Source organism: Euleptes europaea, chromosome 3 (genome assembly GCF_029931775.1).
Source record: "Euleptes europaea isolate rEulEur1 chromosome 3, rEulEur1.hap1, whole genome shotgun sequence".
Classification (NCBI taxonomy): domain Eukaryota; kingdom Metazoa; phylum Chordata; class Lepidosauria; order Squamata; family Sphaerodactylidae; genus Euleptes; species Euleptes europaea.
The window spans coordinates 26,531,254-26,549,601 of record NC_079314.1 but is presented as its reverse complement, the minus strand read 5'-3'; the positions used below and the strand labels follow the sequence as shown (position 1 = coordinate 26,549,601).

Sequence of the window (18,348 nt, the reverse complement as noted above, 5' to 3'; positions counted from 1 at the left end):
CAGGAGATTTAGTCTCCCTTCCTGTTCTTATTCTTCGTGTTGCTCCAGATCCTCTTCTGGATGTTTCTCTAGCAGCTCTTGGGGGTAAACAAGGGGATTCAAGCATTTGATGGAGAGGAGCATTCAGCCCTGTCCACCCACCCACTGCAGGACATATTTGCCGAGAAGCCTCATTTGACCGGCCCTCACCAACTGCCCACTTCTAACAGTTGGATTCAAACTCCTCAGACTGTTAGGGCATAAAGATTCTTGGGATCACCTGCCTCTGGGCTAGGGTTGCCATGTCCGGGTTGGGAAACACCTGGAGATTTTTGGGGGTGGAGCCTGAGGAGGGAGCAGTTTGGGGAGGGACTTCAATGCCATAGAGTCCAATTGCCAAAGCGGCCGTTTTCTCCAGGGGAACTGATCTCTGTTGGCTGGAGATTGGTTGTAACAGCGGGAGATCTCCAGCTACTACCTGGAGATTGGCAACCTACTCTGGGCTGCAAGGCAGAAGAGTTGGTTTTTATACCCTGCTTTTCTGTTCTGAAAGGAGTCCCAAAACTGCTTACAATCACCTTCTCTCTCCCCCCAACCCCACTGGGAACTTGTGAGGCAGGTGGGGCTGAGAGAGTTCTGGGAGAACTGTGACTAGTCCAAGGTCACCCAGCAGGCTTCATGTGGAGGTCCAGGGAATCAAACCTGGTTCTCCAGATTAGAGTGTACCGCTCTTAACCACTAGACCACGCAGGGGTATTCTGAACCCATCTCAGAATAAAATTCAGGCTTGGATTTTTTCTGTATAAATTGTTCTGCTTCTAAAAGAAAAGTTCTTCTGGGCAAATGTAGTCATATGACTAGGAAGTGGGGAGAAATGAAACATTAGTTGCCAGGCCTTATTACCACCACCTATGGCAAGTCGTCAGGTCGCTGAATCTGAGAAACTGTCCATGTATTTCCTGGGTTCTCCCTCAGAAACAATAAGGGATAGAAACTTTGTTTTCTTGAAAGTGTACTTAAATCAGCAAGGCTAATCCTTCCCTGTTACAGTAGTTGTTACAGAATGCTTGCTAATCCCCAGTTATCTTTAAAAACTGCTGCTGTGTACTACCTTGTAAGCACCAAGTACTTAACCCTACCTTTTTGCAACCTGTTCTAGTAGAAGAGAATAAAGCAGAGGAGAAGTGAATACCAACTTCCTTTTGCAATTTTTATTTACTTACTCCAAGTTAACATAGTTTGGAAATGACAAAGTAAAGGATGAGGGAATTTAAGGACAGCTATAGGAACACTTCTTCAGAGACTGAGGATTTTGAAGATGCATTTGCTCCTTGACCCAGGCCCTCCTAAAGCGGCTGGTCTGCTTTCAATTTATTTTTTGCTGGCTTTCACAGCTGACTTGGTGACTTTGCCAGCCACACTGGCTTTCTTGTCCACTGCCTTGATTACACCGACCGCCACTGTCTGCCTCATGTCGCGGACAGCAAAACGACCTGCCAGAAAGAAGGGAGGAGGAGGAAGAGAAAGAGAAGGAGGAGAGTTGGTTTTTATATGCCGACTTCCTCTACCACTTAAGGAAGAATCAAACTGACTCACAGTCTCCTTCCCTTCTCCTCCCTACAACAGACGCCCTGTGAGGTAGGTGGGGCTGAGAGAGCTCGATGAGAGCTGTGACTAGCCCAAGGTCCCCCAGCGGGCTTCGTGTGAGCCAAGCAAGAGGTAGCAGTGAATGCTTTAAAACACTAGATGAGGAACATGAATCGGGATTAAAATTAAAATAAGGGATTGAGCCACTGGTGTTTGGAAAAGTAAAGAGACTGCAGCAACCTGATGAACCTACGAGCAATTCAGGCCCTTCTCCAAGACAGTGAGAGAATCCTTACCAAGCGGAGGGTAGTCAGAAAAGCTCTCCACACACATGGGCTTGCCAGGGATCATCTGAACAATGGCTGCATCTCCGGACTTCAGTTCCTTGGGATTGTCCTCCAGTTTCTTGCCAGATCGGCGGTCGATCTTCTCCTTCAGCTCAGCAAACTTGCATGCGATATGGGCCGTGTGGCAGTCCAAGACTGGAGAGTAGCCAGCGGCTATTTTCCCTGGGTGGTTTAAGATGATCACCTGCAGGTAGGATATACCAACTATTATAGAAGGGTGAGGTAACGTGACCTCGGGTTCAAGGATTAGGAATCCCCACTGCCAGGGCAAGAAAGAATTCTAACAAGTATCCCCATGGAGAATCCTCTAAGGTCAAACACACTGGGGGCGGATTCGCACACTGCTCTTTAAGGTATCCACTCAAGTTTGTCTCCCAGGTTTGGTTAATGTATTTGCAAATACTTGTCCCAAACCAACTATGCCCTGCCATATTCAATGGCAAACCCATTATTCGGCCTGCAGAGACATTTTATCACGTGTATAGGGCTCCACAATGTAAGAAGGATGTTGACAAGTTGGAGCGGGTCCAGAGGAGAGCGACCAGACTGGTCAAAGGTCTGGAATCCATGCCCTATGAGGAGAGACTTAAGGAGCTGGGTTTGTTTAGTCTGGAGAAGAGAAGGTTAAGGGGTGACATGATAGCCATGTTTAAATATTTGAAGGGATGCCATGTTAATGAGGGAACTAGCTTGTTCTCAGTTGCTTCAGAGACTAGGACCCGGAGTAATGGATTGAAACTAAGAGAAAAATGATTCCACCTAAACATTAGGAAGAACTTTCTGATGGTGAGGGTGGTTTGACGGTGGAATGTGCTGCCTCGGGGGGTGGGGATGGAGTCCCCGTCTTTGGAGGTCTTTAAGCAGAGGCTGGATGGCCATCTGTCGGGAGCGCTTCGATTGTGGGATCCTGCATGGCAGGGGGTTGGACTGGATGGCCCTTGTGATCTCCTCCAACCTTGTGTGATTTTGTGATTTGTATCTCCTAGGACTTTAGATGGTTTCTGATGGATTTCACTGTATACAATGCCAGAGTTAGTCTGTATTTATTTATTTCATTTATACCCCACTTTTCTCCCCAAAGGGGTCCCAGAGCAGCTTACAACATTCTCCCTTATTCATGTTATCCTCATAATAAGCCTGTGGGCAAGGCTGGGCGAACCCAAGTTCACCAGCAAGTTTCCATGGCAGAGATTAGGGGTTAAACAACTTCAGGCAACTGGATAAAACTTTTTCTCTGCCAGAAGACCCATTGAGGGAAAGACCCTTCCAGCAGCAAAAAGCACCTCTGCTGGCCAAACGGATTCATGGGATCCAGTTCTATGTTTTCCAGAGGCTCATGGTATCTTTTGTACTCTGGAAGCTATGAATTATATCAACTTAGGCCCACTCACCTGGGCTGTGAAGCTGCCCGCCTCCATGGGAGGATCGTTCTTACTATCCCCGGTCACGTTTCCCCGGCGGATATCCTTCACTGACACGTTCTTCACATTGAAGCCCACGTTGTCACCAGGCAACGCCTCTGCCAGAGCCTCGTGATGCATCTCCACGGACTTCACCTCTGTGGTGATGTTGCTGGGAGCAAAAGTCACCACCATGCCAGCCTTCATGATACCAGTTTCCACCCTGCCCACGGGGACGGTGCCAATACCTGGGAGGAGGGGATGAACCAACAGAAGTAGCTGAGCTTAAAGTACTTTGACCACCATGCCCCCCCCCATGTTCCTCATCCCCCCCGCCCCAAAGTGAGGTCTTACAAGGATAACCAGATGACTCTAGCAGAAGAGGCACCTTCAAGCTGCTTGGGATGATGAGCTTCTCCGCCAGAACACAAAACTTCTACCCAAATTCATTACTCTGATATATGCTCCTTCTATTATAATTGTCACAGATTCCATACTTCTATGAAGAATGAGGGGGAGGGGGGACAAAGGACCCACACTAACAAGTTGGTCTCAGAAGACAACATGCAGTAGACTCTTCAACCACCACCATTTTAAGTGGTGCAGACAGTCTTCCTACTGTTTTGAGGTTTGTCGTCACGCCAACATGCTGGACAATGAAGAAAGCTGATAGGAAGAGATTCCTTTGAAATGTGGTGTTGGAGGAGAGCATTATGGATACCATGGACTGCCAAAAAAAACCCCTAATCAGTGGGTTCTAGATCAAATCAAGCTTTAACCAAGAAGCTAAAATGACTAAACCGAGGCTGTTGTACTTTGGTCACATTATGAGAATACAAGAGTCACTAGAAAAGACAGTCATGCTAGGAAAGGTTGAAGGCAGCAGGAAAAGAGGAAGACCCGACAAGAGATAGATTGGCTCTATAAAGGAAGCCACGGTCCTCAATTTGCAAGAACTAAGCAAGGCTGTTAAGGATAAGACGTTTTGGAGGACATTGATTCATAGGGTCGCCATGAGTCAAAAGCAACTTGACGGCACTTAACACGCACACACACACGTCATGCCGATGTTCTTCCAGAAAATGAACAGATCGGACCACTTGCCTTCTTCTGGTAACTCACCACCGATCTTGTAGACATCCTGCAAAGGCAGGCGAAGAGGCCTGTCTGTAGGGCGGGAAGGAGGGATGATGGAATCCAGAGCTTCCATCAGTGTTGTCCCTGCAGCATTCCCTTCCTTCCTGGTAATTTTCCAACCTTTGAACCACGGCATCTGGAGACAGGATCAGAACTCTGAAGCATGCACTGATTTTTAATTAAAAAAATAAATAAATACATCTATTCCCCTTGAGGGCACTCAGCGCAGAGTTCAGGATTAGTATAAGATGGCTGACCCTCAAAAATTTCCATTTGGCCCGTACAGCTCTTCAACAGAAATCTACTAACAAACAAACAGCCATTTCACAGGCTACATGTGCACAATGGAGGCTTTGTAGAGATTTATTTAAAACATTTATTAGCCTCCTTTCTTCCCTATGGAGTTCAAGCTTGCAACATACAGAGCAAAGCACATTAAAAGCATAAAAATCAAAATTTAAAATCGCAACTCAGCACTGCTTAACTAACCAAATGCAGTTCTAAATAAAAAGGTCTTTGACTGCCCCCTGAATATTGACAATGAGGGGGCCAGGTGCACCTCCTTATCACGGGGCTGCCACTGAAAAGCCCCTGTATCGCGTACCCACCAAACAATCTCCTTTAATTGATAGGACAGTCAGGAGGGTCTCTCCCTGTGAAGGAACATATGGGAAGAAGACATATTGGAGATGAACCACTTCCAAGCCATGACATGTTCTGAAGCCCTCAGCCACAAGCAAGCTCAATTTGGATCAGGACAGCAGTATGTGATGAGAAAGGACATGCATATTGTATCATTTTCCTAATCTGAAATGGCCCTAGGGAGATGCTATTTGTCCTGTTGGGGAAACCTGTGTGTACTGATGGAGAAGAAGAGTTGATTTTTGTACCCCGATTTTCTCTACCTTTTAAGGAGACTCAAACTGGCTTACAATCCCCTTCCCTTCCTCTCCCCACAGCAGACACCTTGTGAGGTGGGTGGGGCTGAGTTTGGAGAGAACTGTGACTAGCCCAAGGTCACCCAGCAGGCTTCATGGGTAGGAATGGGGAAACTAACCCAGTTTACCAGATTAGAGTCTGCCACTCATGTGGAGGAGTGGGGAATCAAACTCAGTTCACCAGATCAGAGTCTGCCACTCATGTGGAAGGGAAGGGAATCAAACCTGGTTCTCCAGATTAGAGTCCACCGCTCTTAACCATTACATCATGCTGACTGCACACAGGTTATCCCAGCAGGGCAAACGGCAATTCTCAGGGGCCATTTCAGGTTGGGAAAATAGCATGGAGAGAGAAGGGACGTAAGCCACCCCATCCCCCCATACACCACAGTCCACACATCTCAGAAGTGAACTCTCAGCATAACTCCAGGGGTATGCCTGCCAGAGTCCTCATGGAAGCACAGTATCCACCACATGGACTTTGTAATGTGTGCATCAGACCCAAGCAGTGATAGTTATAGGGGCTGTGGCTCACTGGTGGAGCCCCACATTAGGCATACAGATCTAGATTAGCTAGATCCCCACTATCTCCAGTTAAAGGATCTTGGGAAATAGGTATTGGGAGAGACCTGCTCTCAAACAAGTTAAAGAGTTGCTTCTTTTCAGAGTAGACAGAATACCACGCTAGATGGGGTAATGAGACAGTCTGCTCTAAGATAGTGTCCTTTTGCAAGTAGTTGTCAACCAGTTCTCCCCCCCCCCCATAATGAGTGCTTCAAGAATCAATGAGGACAACAGCTGTCCCTCCATGGCAAATTAACCCTGTGCCCACATTGGATATGAACAAAAAACTCCTGCTTCTTCTTGCTAGGCTTGCAGGGCCATATCAAAGCCAAAGGCCTCGGTCAGAAATGCTGGATTCCACTTTAAATACAGACACTTCTTTCCTTCTCCTTCTTCTAAACACAATTCCAGCACTGCCCCTAGTTTTTTTTTGGGGGGGGGGACATACTCACTTGTGGGTCCCAACCTACAGCCAAAGGCCAGTTACTATGGACTTCACCATGGCCACCAATCCACTGGCCATCTGCCTTGTTAGCTCCTGGGTTGTATTGTTAGCTCCTGGGGATAGTCAATGTCCTCAAGTCAAATGTTCAGAGTTTTAGAAAAGCAATAGCGAGTCTATACATTGCTTCTGGGAAGACAAGTAATCACTGCTAACTCGCGCCTCCGTCCCGTCCCCCTGCACACTTTCCCCAAAAGGCACATAAAGTGTGCTTCCTTCCATGGCCTCATACCCCCAAGCCCATGTGATGCATACTTTGCTTTCTGTACCCACAGCTTGACCGTTGGGGGTAGGAGCTATCTGACTTTGGGACCCCAGATAGTGAAAAAAAGGAGGCAAGAAATCTATTCCCCCTCCCCTGGAATGCAGATGCTGGCAGTTTCCAGTCTTGAAAGCCACTGATTGAGAAAGCAATCTTCTTACTTTGGAGCTGATGTCCAGCATGTTGTCCCCATGCCACCCAGAGATGGGCACAAAGGCCACCGTGGCTGGGTTGTAGCCGATCTTCTTGATGTAGGCGCTCACTTCCTTGGTGATCTCCTCGTAGCGCTTGCCGCTGTAAGGGGGCTCGGTGGAGTCCATCTTGTTCACCCCAACGACGAGCTGCTTCACCCCCAGGGTATAGGCCAGCAGGGCATGCTCCCGGGTCTGCCCGTTCTTGGAGATGCCGGCTTCAAACTCTCCCATGCCAGCTGCCACGATCAGGACTGCACAGTCAGCCTAGGGAGGAGCAAAGCGGGAGTCTCAAATGTCACTCAGAGTCCAAAATACGATTTCTGAATCTTTGGCGGGGCAGCCCATGACCATCTGGAAGGCTGGGGGAGAGAGATTAAAAACCCGAAAGCTCTGCAATACCCATCCATAGGCAGAACCACCTTTTGTATCTCTTCATGGGAACGTAATCTAACTGAACTCCTAAGGCACCTCAAACGTCAACCACTGAAAAGTTAGATTATTGGAGTGGGTCCCTCCTGTACTGACTTGCAAAAGCACCCTTTTTGGAATGGGTCACACTGGATAAATGCAAGACCAAGAATCCAACGTTGAAATCAAGCCAGTTCATGAAGAAGAAGAGTTGGTTTTTATATGCCGACTTTCTCTACCACTTAAGGGAGACTCAAACTGGTTTACAATCTCCTTCCCTTCCCCTCCCCACAACAGACACCCTGCGAGGTAGGTGGGGCTGAGAGAGCTCTAAGAGAGCTGTGACTAGCCCAAGGTCACCCAGCTGGTGAAGCGGGTTGTGCTGTTCTGATGACTAGACTCTTAACATATCACTTCTCAGGAAGTGGTCCATTCTATCTTATTCAGCCAGTAATCTACTAAGCAGGACTAAACGACTTTACTCACTTAAAAAAGCAAGTCTTTTTATTGATATACTTCCAGTAAATATGTGTAAATGCAAGTTACAAAGTATGTTCAATAACAATGTGTGTGTGTGTGTGTGTGTGTGTATGGCGACCCCTTTTTGGGGTTTTCATGGCAAGAGACTAGCAGAGGTGCCAGTGCCTTCCTCTGCACAGCAACCCAGGTATTCCTTGGTGGTCTCCCATCCAAATACTAACCAGGGCTGACCCTGCTTAGCTTCTGAGATCTGACGAGATCAGGCTAGCCTGGGCCATCCAGGTCAGGATAACAATGTATGTAACAATGTATTTATGTTCAATAACAATGTATGTAACAATGTATACTGTAAAGCAAGCAAGATCTACATACTATTCAGAATTATAATCCAATAATTTAAATATAATAGTTAAATAACTCTGATTTAGTTTAAAGTATCTAATTCACACTCTAGAATAATATATCTGAAAAGCCATACATACCAACAGCCTCTTGAGACCCTCTGAAAGAGGTCTGAAGTACTAGCCTTTCTGTGTCTGTATTTATACTATTTCAGTCACCTTGTGGCTGTTGGGTTATATCAAAGCATGTGATACCCTTTCTCAAGGTAGGTTTCACTGTCCTTGTATCAAAAAGCTAAAGGTAGGTGAAGGATTTGACTATCCCTCAATCAAGTCCCCTTTTCCATAACCTTGTATGGCTTTCTCCTTACTGGAGCCTCTGCTGCTAATTATAAACAATCATAAACAATCAGTTTTAAGCTTTATCCTTATTCTATATATTCAATATTAGCATCATTCTCATCTACAGAAAAAGACCTTTCATTTGATACCATTCATTAAGTTCTAGGACCTAGCATTCATATTTAAATCATAAAATACAATTATTGTTTACGTTTCAACTTTAGTATCAAAGGAGTAGATCTGCAGCATATCTGCAGTAGCCCTTGAAACTTTGCCAGTGAAGTCTGTAGCTGTGAAGGACTGTGTAAGGCTTCCCTGTTTTAGAAGTCAGGTAAAGGACAAAGACAGTATCTCAGTCTAGAGGACACTTCAGATGTCTTACAATCTAGAGGGCACTCTCTCTGAGAAGGTCCTTGGCAAGGACATGTCATTTGAAAGTTACTGCAGCCTCTGTTAGAGTGTTAGAGACAGAAGCTTTTTGCTTTTAACATTCTTCCCCCTCTGTTAAAGAGAATATAAAGTTCTTCATGTATGCAATGTGTGTGTAGTTGTGTTATTGTCTGAATGATTCTGCATATGTACAACTTTAATATAATGTTCATGTGCTCTAATATGTCAAAGCCTGTAACACTCCAATCTTGTTGGAGTGGGGAAACCAACCCGGTTCACCAGATTAGCATCTGCCACTCATGTGGAGGAGTGGGGAATCAAACCCGTTTCTCCAGATCAGACTCCACCACTCCAAACCACCGCTCTTAACTACTACACTACGCTGGCTCTCACACTACGCTGTCTGTCGTGGTCTGCCTACCATTCTCAAGTAACAGTAATTCTTCTCCCCCTGCCAAAAAACTGTTGGAATTGTAGTTGTAGCATCAATTCCCACCCAGCTCATTCCTGAGATTCTGGGGGAAGACAGATAGATTGGCACTGTCTAAGGATGTAGTCATTAGGGTCCGTCTGAACGCGAGACATCCCAGAACACCATATATACCACATTGAGGGTCATAATGCAACACAGACAAGAGAAGCCCATTAATAAATGCATTGCTTGTGTGGATATGTCTTCCCTCCTATTAGGACCACCACCACCACCTCTGCATGGTGCCAAGTGCATCCTGCCTTCCCTATCAAGATTCTTACTCCATAGAGGCCTCCAGCTGTGTTGGTTACATTCCATATAGCCCCCAACCTTCTTCCACATAAGACATCACACATAGTTCCCAGGTATACTCACATCCAAGACCTGGTCAGATTTAGCATGGTTGCCGTACCATGTGTTCTCAGATGGCCACAAGAAGCTGCTTTATACCAAATCATACCGTGGCCCTATCAACGTCAATCTTGTCTCCTCTGGCTGTCAACATCTCTCCAGTGACTAAGGTGAATATGTGTCCCACCACTCATTACCTTGTCCTTTTAACTGGAGATGCTGGGGTTTGACCCTAGGACCTTCTACATGCAAAGCCAACGCTCTGCAACTGAGCCACGGATCCTGAAGCACAGAGGGCCAAATTATAACAGCAAGTCCAATGTGGACCTAGGCCATCATTTAGGAGCTGCTATAGCCTAGGGAGAGGAGAGACTAGATGGAGTAAGGTTACAACACCCCAAGGTTGTGTCATATGGCGCTCCTTTCTTTAACTGGTCCAGAGCCTTTAACAGAAGATGAATGCAGAAGATCACTCTCATCGTTTTGTCTCTGTGCTAGTACAAGCATTACCTGTTTAATTGTTATCAGGTTGTCAGGGTGGACACCCTTTCCAGAGATCACGGCTTCAAACTCTACCAGTCCTCATTGAGACAACATTTTATTGCAACATTTGAGCCTTTTTTGCAAGACAAAACAATCCTTCCCATTGAACAGCACTCCCCATCTGCAAAAGCTGTAGGAGGTCTTACCTGAGAGGTACCCGTGATCATGTTCTTGATGAAGTCCCTGTGGCCAGGAGCATCAATTATGGTGATGTAGTATTTAGGGGTCTCGAATTTCCACAGGGAGATGTCGATGGTGATCCCTCGCTCCCTCTCGGCTTTGAGCTTGTCCAGCACCCAGGCGTACTTGAAGGAGCCCTTCCCCATCTGCCAAGGAAATCAGACACCTGTTCCGTAACTAAAGCCAGCAAACTGCTCGCTCATGTTCATTTGTGGCACAGAAGCACTGCCTAGGAAGTGCCAAAAATGAGCTTGGGGCTCTCTTCAAGTCTTGAAGCCTTCAAATGACACTGGCATTTTGGGGGAAGCCACACCACTTCAAAAAGGATGTGGACAGAATCGAGCAGGTGCAGAGGAGAGTGACGAGGATGATCAGGGGCCTGGAGACCAAGCCCTGTGAGGAAAGGCTGAGGGACTTGGGAATGTTTAGTCTGGAGAAGAGGAGGTTGAGGGGGGACATGATTACTGTCTTGAAGTATTTGAAGGGCTATCACTTAGAGGAGGGCAGGGAGCTGTTCCTGTTGGCAGCGGAGGATAGGACTCGCAATAATGGATTTAAATTGTGGTCGGAAAGGTACCGGCTGGATATTAGGAAAAAAAATTTTACAGTAAGAGTTGTTCAACAGTGGAATCAGCTACCTAGGGTGGTGGTGAGCTCCCCCTCACTGGCAGTCTTTAAGCAGAGGCTGGACAAGCACTTGTCAGGGATGCTCTAGGCTGATCCTGCATTGAGCATGGGGTTGGACTACATGGCCTGTATAGCCCAAGTCTATGATTCTATGATTCTAAGCCACATGAAACTTTAGATTTGAACAATCCCAAGTCAAGGCACCACTAACACAGGTTCTCTTAAAATTGTTTCACTCCAAAAATCATTTATTGGTAAAACACAGAACTGGGAACGGAACTGTATGGATCAAGCATGAGAAAAGCTTAGGCTGGCAAGCCATCTCCAGCAATTCTAGCCAGTCTTACCAGTTGGCATCAGTAAACATGGGCTGCAGTTCAGTTGCATATGAGCAGGCAAAGAATGCTCTTTGCTTTGTGCCAATCTTTTTGGTAAGAGTGCAGTCCAAGCACGTTACCGCACTGCCTAGATGAAAAAGTGTGTTGGTCCTACACAGAATGGCACAATGTTCTTGCCATCAAGCCCTTCATGGCTGCCGTTTTGCCCACTGTATTTTTTTTTAAATAGTGGGCAAGTACTATAGCAGTGACCTTTTAAAAGAGAGCATTCTGGTGGTGCAGCAGGAAAAATGGCAGCTGACGCAAAGCCTGATAAACATGTGCTGAGGACCCCTGTGTAGGAGCTGGGTTGCCAGCACTCATAACTCTGCAGTCACAGAAGCAATGCAAGAAAAATGGGGAATCTTTGGTACCTGGAAGTGGCCTGTGAAAAATGTTGTATGTGTATACAGGATACCAGTACCACAAGATGATGGTGGGGAGGGGGAGAATCGTTTATGGTCAAACCCACCAGTTAAGATCTTCTTAATCCCTGCTCTGTACCCATGCCTGCAGAGGTGAGCCAGGCAGCAACCAGAGACAGGGCCTTTTCAATGGTAACACCTTGCCTTTTGGAAGCCCACACCCTTTAGGCTTGCCTGCCACCTATCTTACTATCCTTTAGATGTCAGGTCAAAACAACTCTCTTTACCCAGGCACTTCAGCAAGGGCTCCACCTTTTTAGATGTTTTATGGTCTGCTCCTAGCCAAAGGACCACTTTAGAAGAAGAGCTGGTTTTTATATGCTGACTTTCTCTACCACTTAAGGGAGAATCAAACCGGCTTACAGTCGCCTTCCCTTCCCCACAACAGACACCCTGTGAGGTAGGTGGGGCTCAGAGAGTCTGTGACTAGCCCAAGGTCACCCAGCTGGCTTTGTGTGTAGGAGTGGGAAAACAAATCCAGTTCCCCAGATTAGCCTCCGCCACTCACGTGGAGGAGTGGGGAATCAAACCCGGTTCTCCAGATTAGAGTCCACTACTCCAAACCACAGCTCTTAACCACTACACCATGCTGGCTTTAGATGGCTGCTTCCATAGCATTTTTTTTAAATCAACTTGTTTTAATGCTTCGGTTGGTTATATTTTGTTGTTCCAGTTGTAAGCCAGTTTGAGCAATTCTGGAGGGGTGGTGTACAAGTCTGCTAAATACCTTTTAAAAGTTTATTCTGCTCTGGGAAAATTATTGAACCCAGGGCCCAATTTAAATTGTGCTTTTATTCCTCTAAGAAGGATTCCATTATCCAGTCTAGCCTCATCCACCTGTTATGGTTTTACCCCCACTCTTCATCCAATCAGCTCAGGGAAGAATATAGTGTAGGGGGATTTGTTTTCATCTGACAGGTGATATTAGGACAGAGATGAACCAAAACATCTTTAATCAAAGCCCACTCCACCATACCACCTCCCTATAAAGAGCATCGCCTTTCCCCTCCTCACCTCAGCCGCTTCCTTCTCAAACTTCTCAATAGTCCTCTTGTCAATCCCACCACATTTGTAGATCAGATGCCCAGTAGTGGTGGATTTACCAGAGTCCACATGGCCGATCACCACAATATTGATATGGATCTTCTCTTTTCCCATTGTGGAAGCCGGACTGAAGAGACAAGAACCGCCAGCTCATTACCAAGCCGTATTTGCCAACAGCAACGATCCACGAAGACAGAAAAACACCCCTTTTCATCAAAGAGGCTCACCTATTTTCCAGCCAACCACTACTATGAAGGCTTCAAAAGGGGGCTCAGGTATATTCTTGGAGTTCCATCACTGGTTAACAGTAGGGTTGCCAGGCCCCTCTTCACTACCAGTGGAAGGTTTTTGGGGCAGAGCCTGAGGAGGGTGGGGTTTGGGGAGGAAAGGGACTTCAATGCCATAGAGTCCAATTGCCAAAGCGGCACATTTTCTCCAGGTGAACTGATCTCTATCAGCTGGAGATCAGTTGTAATCGCAGGAGATCTCCAGTTAGTACCTGGAGGTTGGCAACCCTAGTTAATAGCCATGATGGCACCTCTGTGTTCAGGGGGATACTGCTGAGCATAAGTAGCCAAGGAGGGGATAACAGAGGGTGCTTTGAACCTCTGGGTTTTGCTTGTAAGTTTCCCAGTGCTTCAGGCTGGCTACTGGGTAAGAAAGGATGCTATGCTCAATAGACCTGAGGCCTGATCAGGCAGGACTCCATACTGGGCCTGGAGATCTCCCAAAGTTACAACTGATTGCCAGACTACAGAGGCCAATTCCCCTCCAGAAAATGGCTGTTTTGGAGGGTGGACTCTATGGAATGATAACCTGCTGAGGTCCCTCCCCAAACCCCTCCACCCCAGGCTCCACCCCCAAATTTCCAGGAATTCCCACCCCAGAGTTGGCAACCCTACTTATGTATGCTTGCAAAAAGTCAGTGTGTGATCCCACATCTATAAGTGAAAAGCTCGCCAATGTCTGGAGATCAAGATGCTGTTAAAAGCAGGATCCTCCCAGCAACAGCTGAGCAGCTTGCAAGATTATTTGGAATTTGGAGATTCTTCCAGTCTAGACCTGAATCAACGCTGCAACTCTCAGGCTGCAGTATTTTGTTTTTAATTTACATTCCAATTTCCTCCTTGACTAGAGTTACCAACCTCCAGGTACTAGGTAGAGATCTCCTGCTATTACAACTGATCTCCAGCAAATTGAGATCAGTTCACCTGGAGGAAATGGCCGCTTTGGCAATTGGACTCTATGGCATTGGAGTCCCTTCCCTCCCCCAAACCCTTCCCTCCTCAGGCTTCGCCCCAAAAACCTCCCACTGGTAGCGAAGAGGGACTGGCAACCAGTGAGACTATTCATTATGGCTTTTAGAGTTTAATTTTTGCTACAAAGCAAGAGACTACAAGTCTAGGCACCCTTAAGCTAATGTACTGATTCCTAATGAGCAGTTACAACATTTGACTAAGATCCAGGAGACCCAGATCGGAATCCTTGCTCCACCATGGAAACTTGCTGGGTGACCCTGGACCAGTTACACACTTTCAGCCTAACCTACCTCACAGGGTTGTTGTGAGGATAAAATGGAGAACACAAAAACAACAGAAGCCACTTTGGATCCCCCGTGGGGACAAAAGCAGGGTGCAAATGAAGTTAAGTCAAGAAGTCTGCCAGCAAGAACCGAGCAGGAATATTGCAAGGTAAGCCCCCTTTCCCCATAGCTTATTAATTAACTTTGGCAAAAAATTGTAGCAATAAAAATCTTCATAGCCTAGAGTTCTCAAATATTATCCTCTAAGCGTTGCAGGAAAGCCAAAAGCAGTAGAACTGTTCTTTAGAGAGTTATTCCACTCCAGGTTATTATCCCCTACCACCACTATTTACTTTCTTAATCCACCCAAAGATATCTCCCGTACATAAACAAACATCTACTTAAGAAGCATAATTCCCCAAATGTTTTTTTTCTTTTGCTCAATCCCACAAAAGCAACAGCCATGAAACCCAGCCATTTGCCACAGAAAAAATACCCCAGCAATACTCACCTGAACTACCAGGGGGGAAAGCAAACTGAGCACAGGTGCTGATGCCCAGCACCTGTCCATTTTGAGAGTCAAGGCTTGGCTAGCCACACCCCTTCATTTGGCCCATCGGCAGCCCCTGCTTCTAGAGAAAAAAGAATAAAAGGGACGGTTATCCTGAATGCATATATCTCCATTTAGAAAGGCTAATGGTTTTTGTGGGTGGGGAGAAAATGTGTGCCTATTTTGGGGTGTTTGCAAAGCTTCCCGAGACAGCCAGTGTGATGTAGCGGTTAGAATATTGGACCCAGAGGTGGGGGGACCAGGTTCAGTGCCCCTACTTTGCCATGACTTGGTCCCTCTCTTAACCCAGCCAATCTCTCAGGTAGGGTTGTCAACTGGAGTAAGCTGCCCTGTCCCTTTAATAAAGGCTTAATGCATGGAAACGGGCAGCTGAAGCCTTTCAGGACATGAAGGTCCATAGCTAGGGTTGCCAACCTCCAGGTACTAGCTGGAGACCTCCTGCTATTACGACTGATCTCCAGCTGATAGTGATCAGTTCCCCTGGAGAAAATGGCCGCTGTGGCAATTGGACCCTATGGCATTGAAGTCCCTCCTCTCCCTGAACCCCGCCTTCCTCAGGCTCCGCCCCAAAAACCTCCCGCTGGTGGCGAAGAGGGACCTGGCAACCCTATCCATAGCATCCTTCTGAATGCCAAGGAAAGGCTCTACCACTGAGCCACGGCCCCTCCCCACTTTGTCCCAGATCTCACCTTATAAGGGACAGAGGTCTGGAATTCTATGCACAACTAGTCTCACAGACTACTTCAGAGCAAACCTGCACAGGCTCAGCTTTTTGAGCGGGCAGAAAATGAACATTTTCAGTCCAAATTCAATGTAGTTTTACTTGGGTGGGGGGAAAATACTGATGAGTTCAGTGGTGTTTCGCAATCCTGAGATTTACCAAAGGGCTACAGGCTCCTAAATGTTTTTACTCAAAAATGTCCCACTAAGTTAATTGAGGCTGACTCTTAAGTAAGTGCACATTGGCTTTCCAGTCAGTCCTTGTAACTCACAAACTTGGGCCTAGGCTTGTTTGCTCCGAAGTAATGGCATCAGTGCCCTGACCTTGATGGCCCAGGCTAGCCTGATCTCGTCAGATCTCAGAAGCTAAGCAGGGTCAGCCCTGGTTAGTATTGGGATGGGAGACCACCAAGGAAGTCCAGGGTTGCTGTGCAGAGAAGGCACTGGCAAACCACCTCTGTTAGTCTCTTGCCTTGAAAACCCCATAAGGGGTCGCCATAAGTCGGCTGCGACTTGATGGCACTTTACACACACGCACAATGGCATCAGTTAGCAGTCTGCAAGTCTATTGAATCAGAAGGTGCTATCAACCCAATGGGAGGGAGGGAGCAGTGTGAGAATCTGTCCTGCCCTTGAGGATTGGGGTCAGGGTTTAAAGGGACAATTCAGATTCACATGAAAGGGAACATAAAAACAGCCCTGCTCAATTGGACTAGTGGGCTATCTAGTCCAGCATCCTGTCCTCGCATAGTGGCCAAGCAGTTACTATGGAAGGCCAACAATAGGGCATAGAGGCAGAGGCCTTGCCCCGATGTTGCCTACTGGCACTGGTTTCCAGAGGTTTACTACCTCTGAATGTGGAGGTTGCCTTTAGTCACCACAGCTAGTAGCCACGAATAGGCCTATCCTTCATGAATCTGTCTAATCCCCTTTTAAAGCTGTCTATGCCTGTGGGAGGGGCTGTGGCTCAGTAGTGGTAGAGCATCTGCTTGGCATGCAGAAGGTCCCAGGTTCAATCCCCGGCATCTCCAGTTAAAGGGACTAGGTAGGTAGGTGATGTGAAAGACCTCTGCCTGAGACCCTGGAGAGCTGCTGCAGGTCAAAGTAGACAATACTGACTTTGATGGACCAAGAGTCTGATTCAGTAGGAGGCATCTTCATGTGTTCATGTGGTCGTCACTAACTCCTGTCAATGAATTCCACACATAAATCACTAGTTGACTGAAGAAGTCTTTCCTTCCTTCTGTCTGTCCTGACTCTACTGTCCACCAACTTAATTGGATTCCCTCCAGTTCTAGTATTTGGGAAAGGTAGAAAAAGCTCTGTCTGCTCTCTCTGCCCTGTGCATAATTTCATTAAACCTTACCATGTCCCTCTTTTTATGAACTGAAAAGTCCAAGATGCTTCATCCTTTCCTAATAAGAAAGTTGCTCCAACCCACTAATCGTCTTGGTTGGCCTCTTATGTCCTTTTTCCAGCTCTGCAACGTGAACCTGAGACACGGTGAGGAGAACTGCACAGAAGAATTCCAAATGAAATTGCACCATAGGTCTATACAGGAGCATAACAACATTGGCTGTCTTATTTTCAGTTCCTTTCCTAATAATCCCCAGCATACAGTTTCCCCTTTTCACCACTGCGGCACACCGGGTTGACATTTTCATTGAGTGTAGTGTAGTGGTTAAGTGTAGCAGACTCTGATCTGGAGAACCAGGTTCGATTCCCCACTCCTCCACATGGTCATCTGCTGCAGTAGGGTCACTGGGTGTGTGTGTGGGGGGGGGAGGAGGCAGGTGTGAATGTCCTGTGTTGTGCAGGGGGTTGGACTAGATGACCCTGGTGACCCCTTCCAACTCTATGATTCTAGGAAGCCTGCTGGGTGAACTTGGGCCAGTCACAGTTCTCTCCCAACTCTCTCAGCCCACGCAGAGGCAGGCAATGGCAAACAACCTCTGAGGGTCTCTTGGCTTGAAAAACCCTACGGGGTCGCCATAGATCAGCCGTGACTTGACCGCACTTTCCACCACCAATCCACTATGACCCCAAGATCTCTTTCGGTCTCAGCAAGTTCATCAGCATATATTTAAAATCGAGATTTTTTTTATTCCAACGTGCTCTGCCTTACACTGGAAACAGGAGATACGTTGTTCCTGGGAGGATTTTGTGAACGTGGCTCCATCGGAATTCAACGTTGCTTACTCGGTTTGGGTCGTTAACGCGCAAGCTGGAAAAGAGAAGCCGCCACGGCCCCCTCCTCTGTCCAAGGGTCCATAGCAAAACTAGTACAATTGTTTCTAAAGTTTCGTGCACCTTTAAAAAAAAAAAAACCAAGCAGAAAACCATAAATCTCGCTTTCCCTCCATTCATTCGGAGAAAAGCAAGTTAGCTTTGCATGCATCATTTTTCGAGCACGCCCAAAGTGCAGTTGTTTGTGACTCCCCCCCCCGCCGAATAGCTCTCCTTTCCAAGGTCCCTCGGAGATTCGGGGCGGAGGCGAAACTTGCAGGGCTGTAAAGACGAAACTTCTCGCCAGTACTACATTTCCCAGAGTTCTTAAGGGCAAAGGCTCAGGCTTTCTAGCCTTCCTTTGCCGTGAAGTACTCTGGGAAATGTAGTTCTGACGACACACGGCTTCTCTACAGCCC

At 46.9% G+C, this 18,348-nt stretch overlaps 1 protein-coding gene across 1 annotated transcript; it reads right to left on the bottom strand.

The window, feature by feature from the left end:
* Window positions 1-1,350: 1,350 nt before the first annotated feature.
* Window positions 1,351-13,004, bottom strand: LOC130474330 (elongation factor 1-alpha, oocyte form). The gene is made up of 7 exons (XM_056845886.1): window positions 12,861-13,004; window positions 10,384-10,563; window positions 6,878-7,174; window positions 4,436-4,586; window positions 3,305-3,561; window positions 1,863-2,097; window positions 1,351-1,472 (listed from the first exon to the last, which is right to left on the bottom strand). The coding sequence occupies exons 1-7, from the start codon at window positions 13,002-13,004 to the stop codon at window positions 1,351-1,353; spliced, it is 1,386 nt and encodes a 461-aa protein (XP_056701864.1).
* Window positions 13,005-18,348: the final 5,344 nt, after the last annotated feature.

Bases quoted from the DNA above. Each gene is read 5' to 3' on its own strand.
- LOC130474330 (XM_056845886.1), bottom strand. From the start codon at position 13,004: ATGGGAAAAGAGAAGATCCATATCAATATTGTGGTGATCGGCCATGTG. The intron at 4,587-6,877 runs GTAAGAAGATTG...TCCTGTCTCCAG, and splicing joins TGCTGGACATCAGCTCCAAA to ATGCCGTGGTTCAAAGGTTG. The intron at 1,473-1,862 runs GTAAGGATTCTC...TCTTTCTGGCAG, and splicing joins TTCTGACTACCCTCCGCTTG to GTCGTTTTGCTGTCCGCGAC.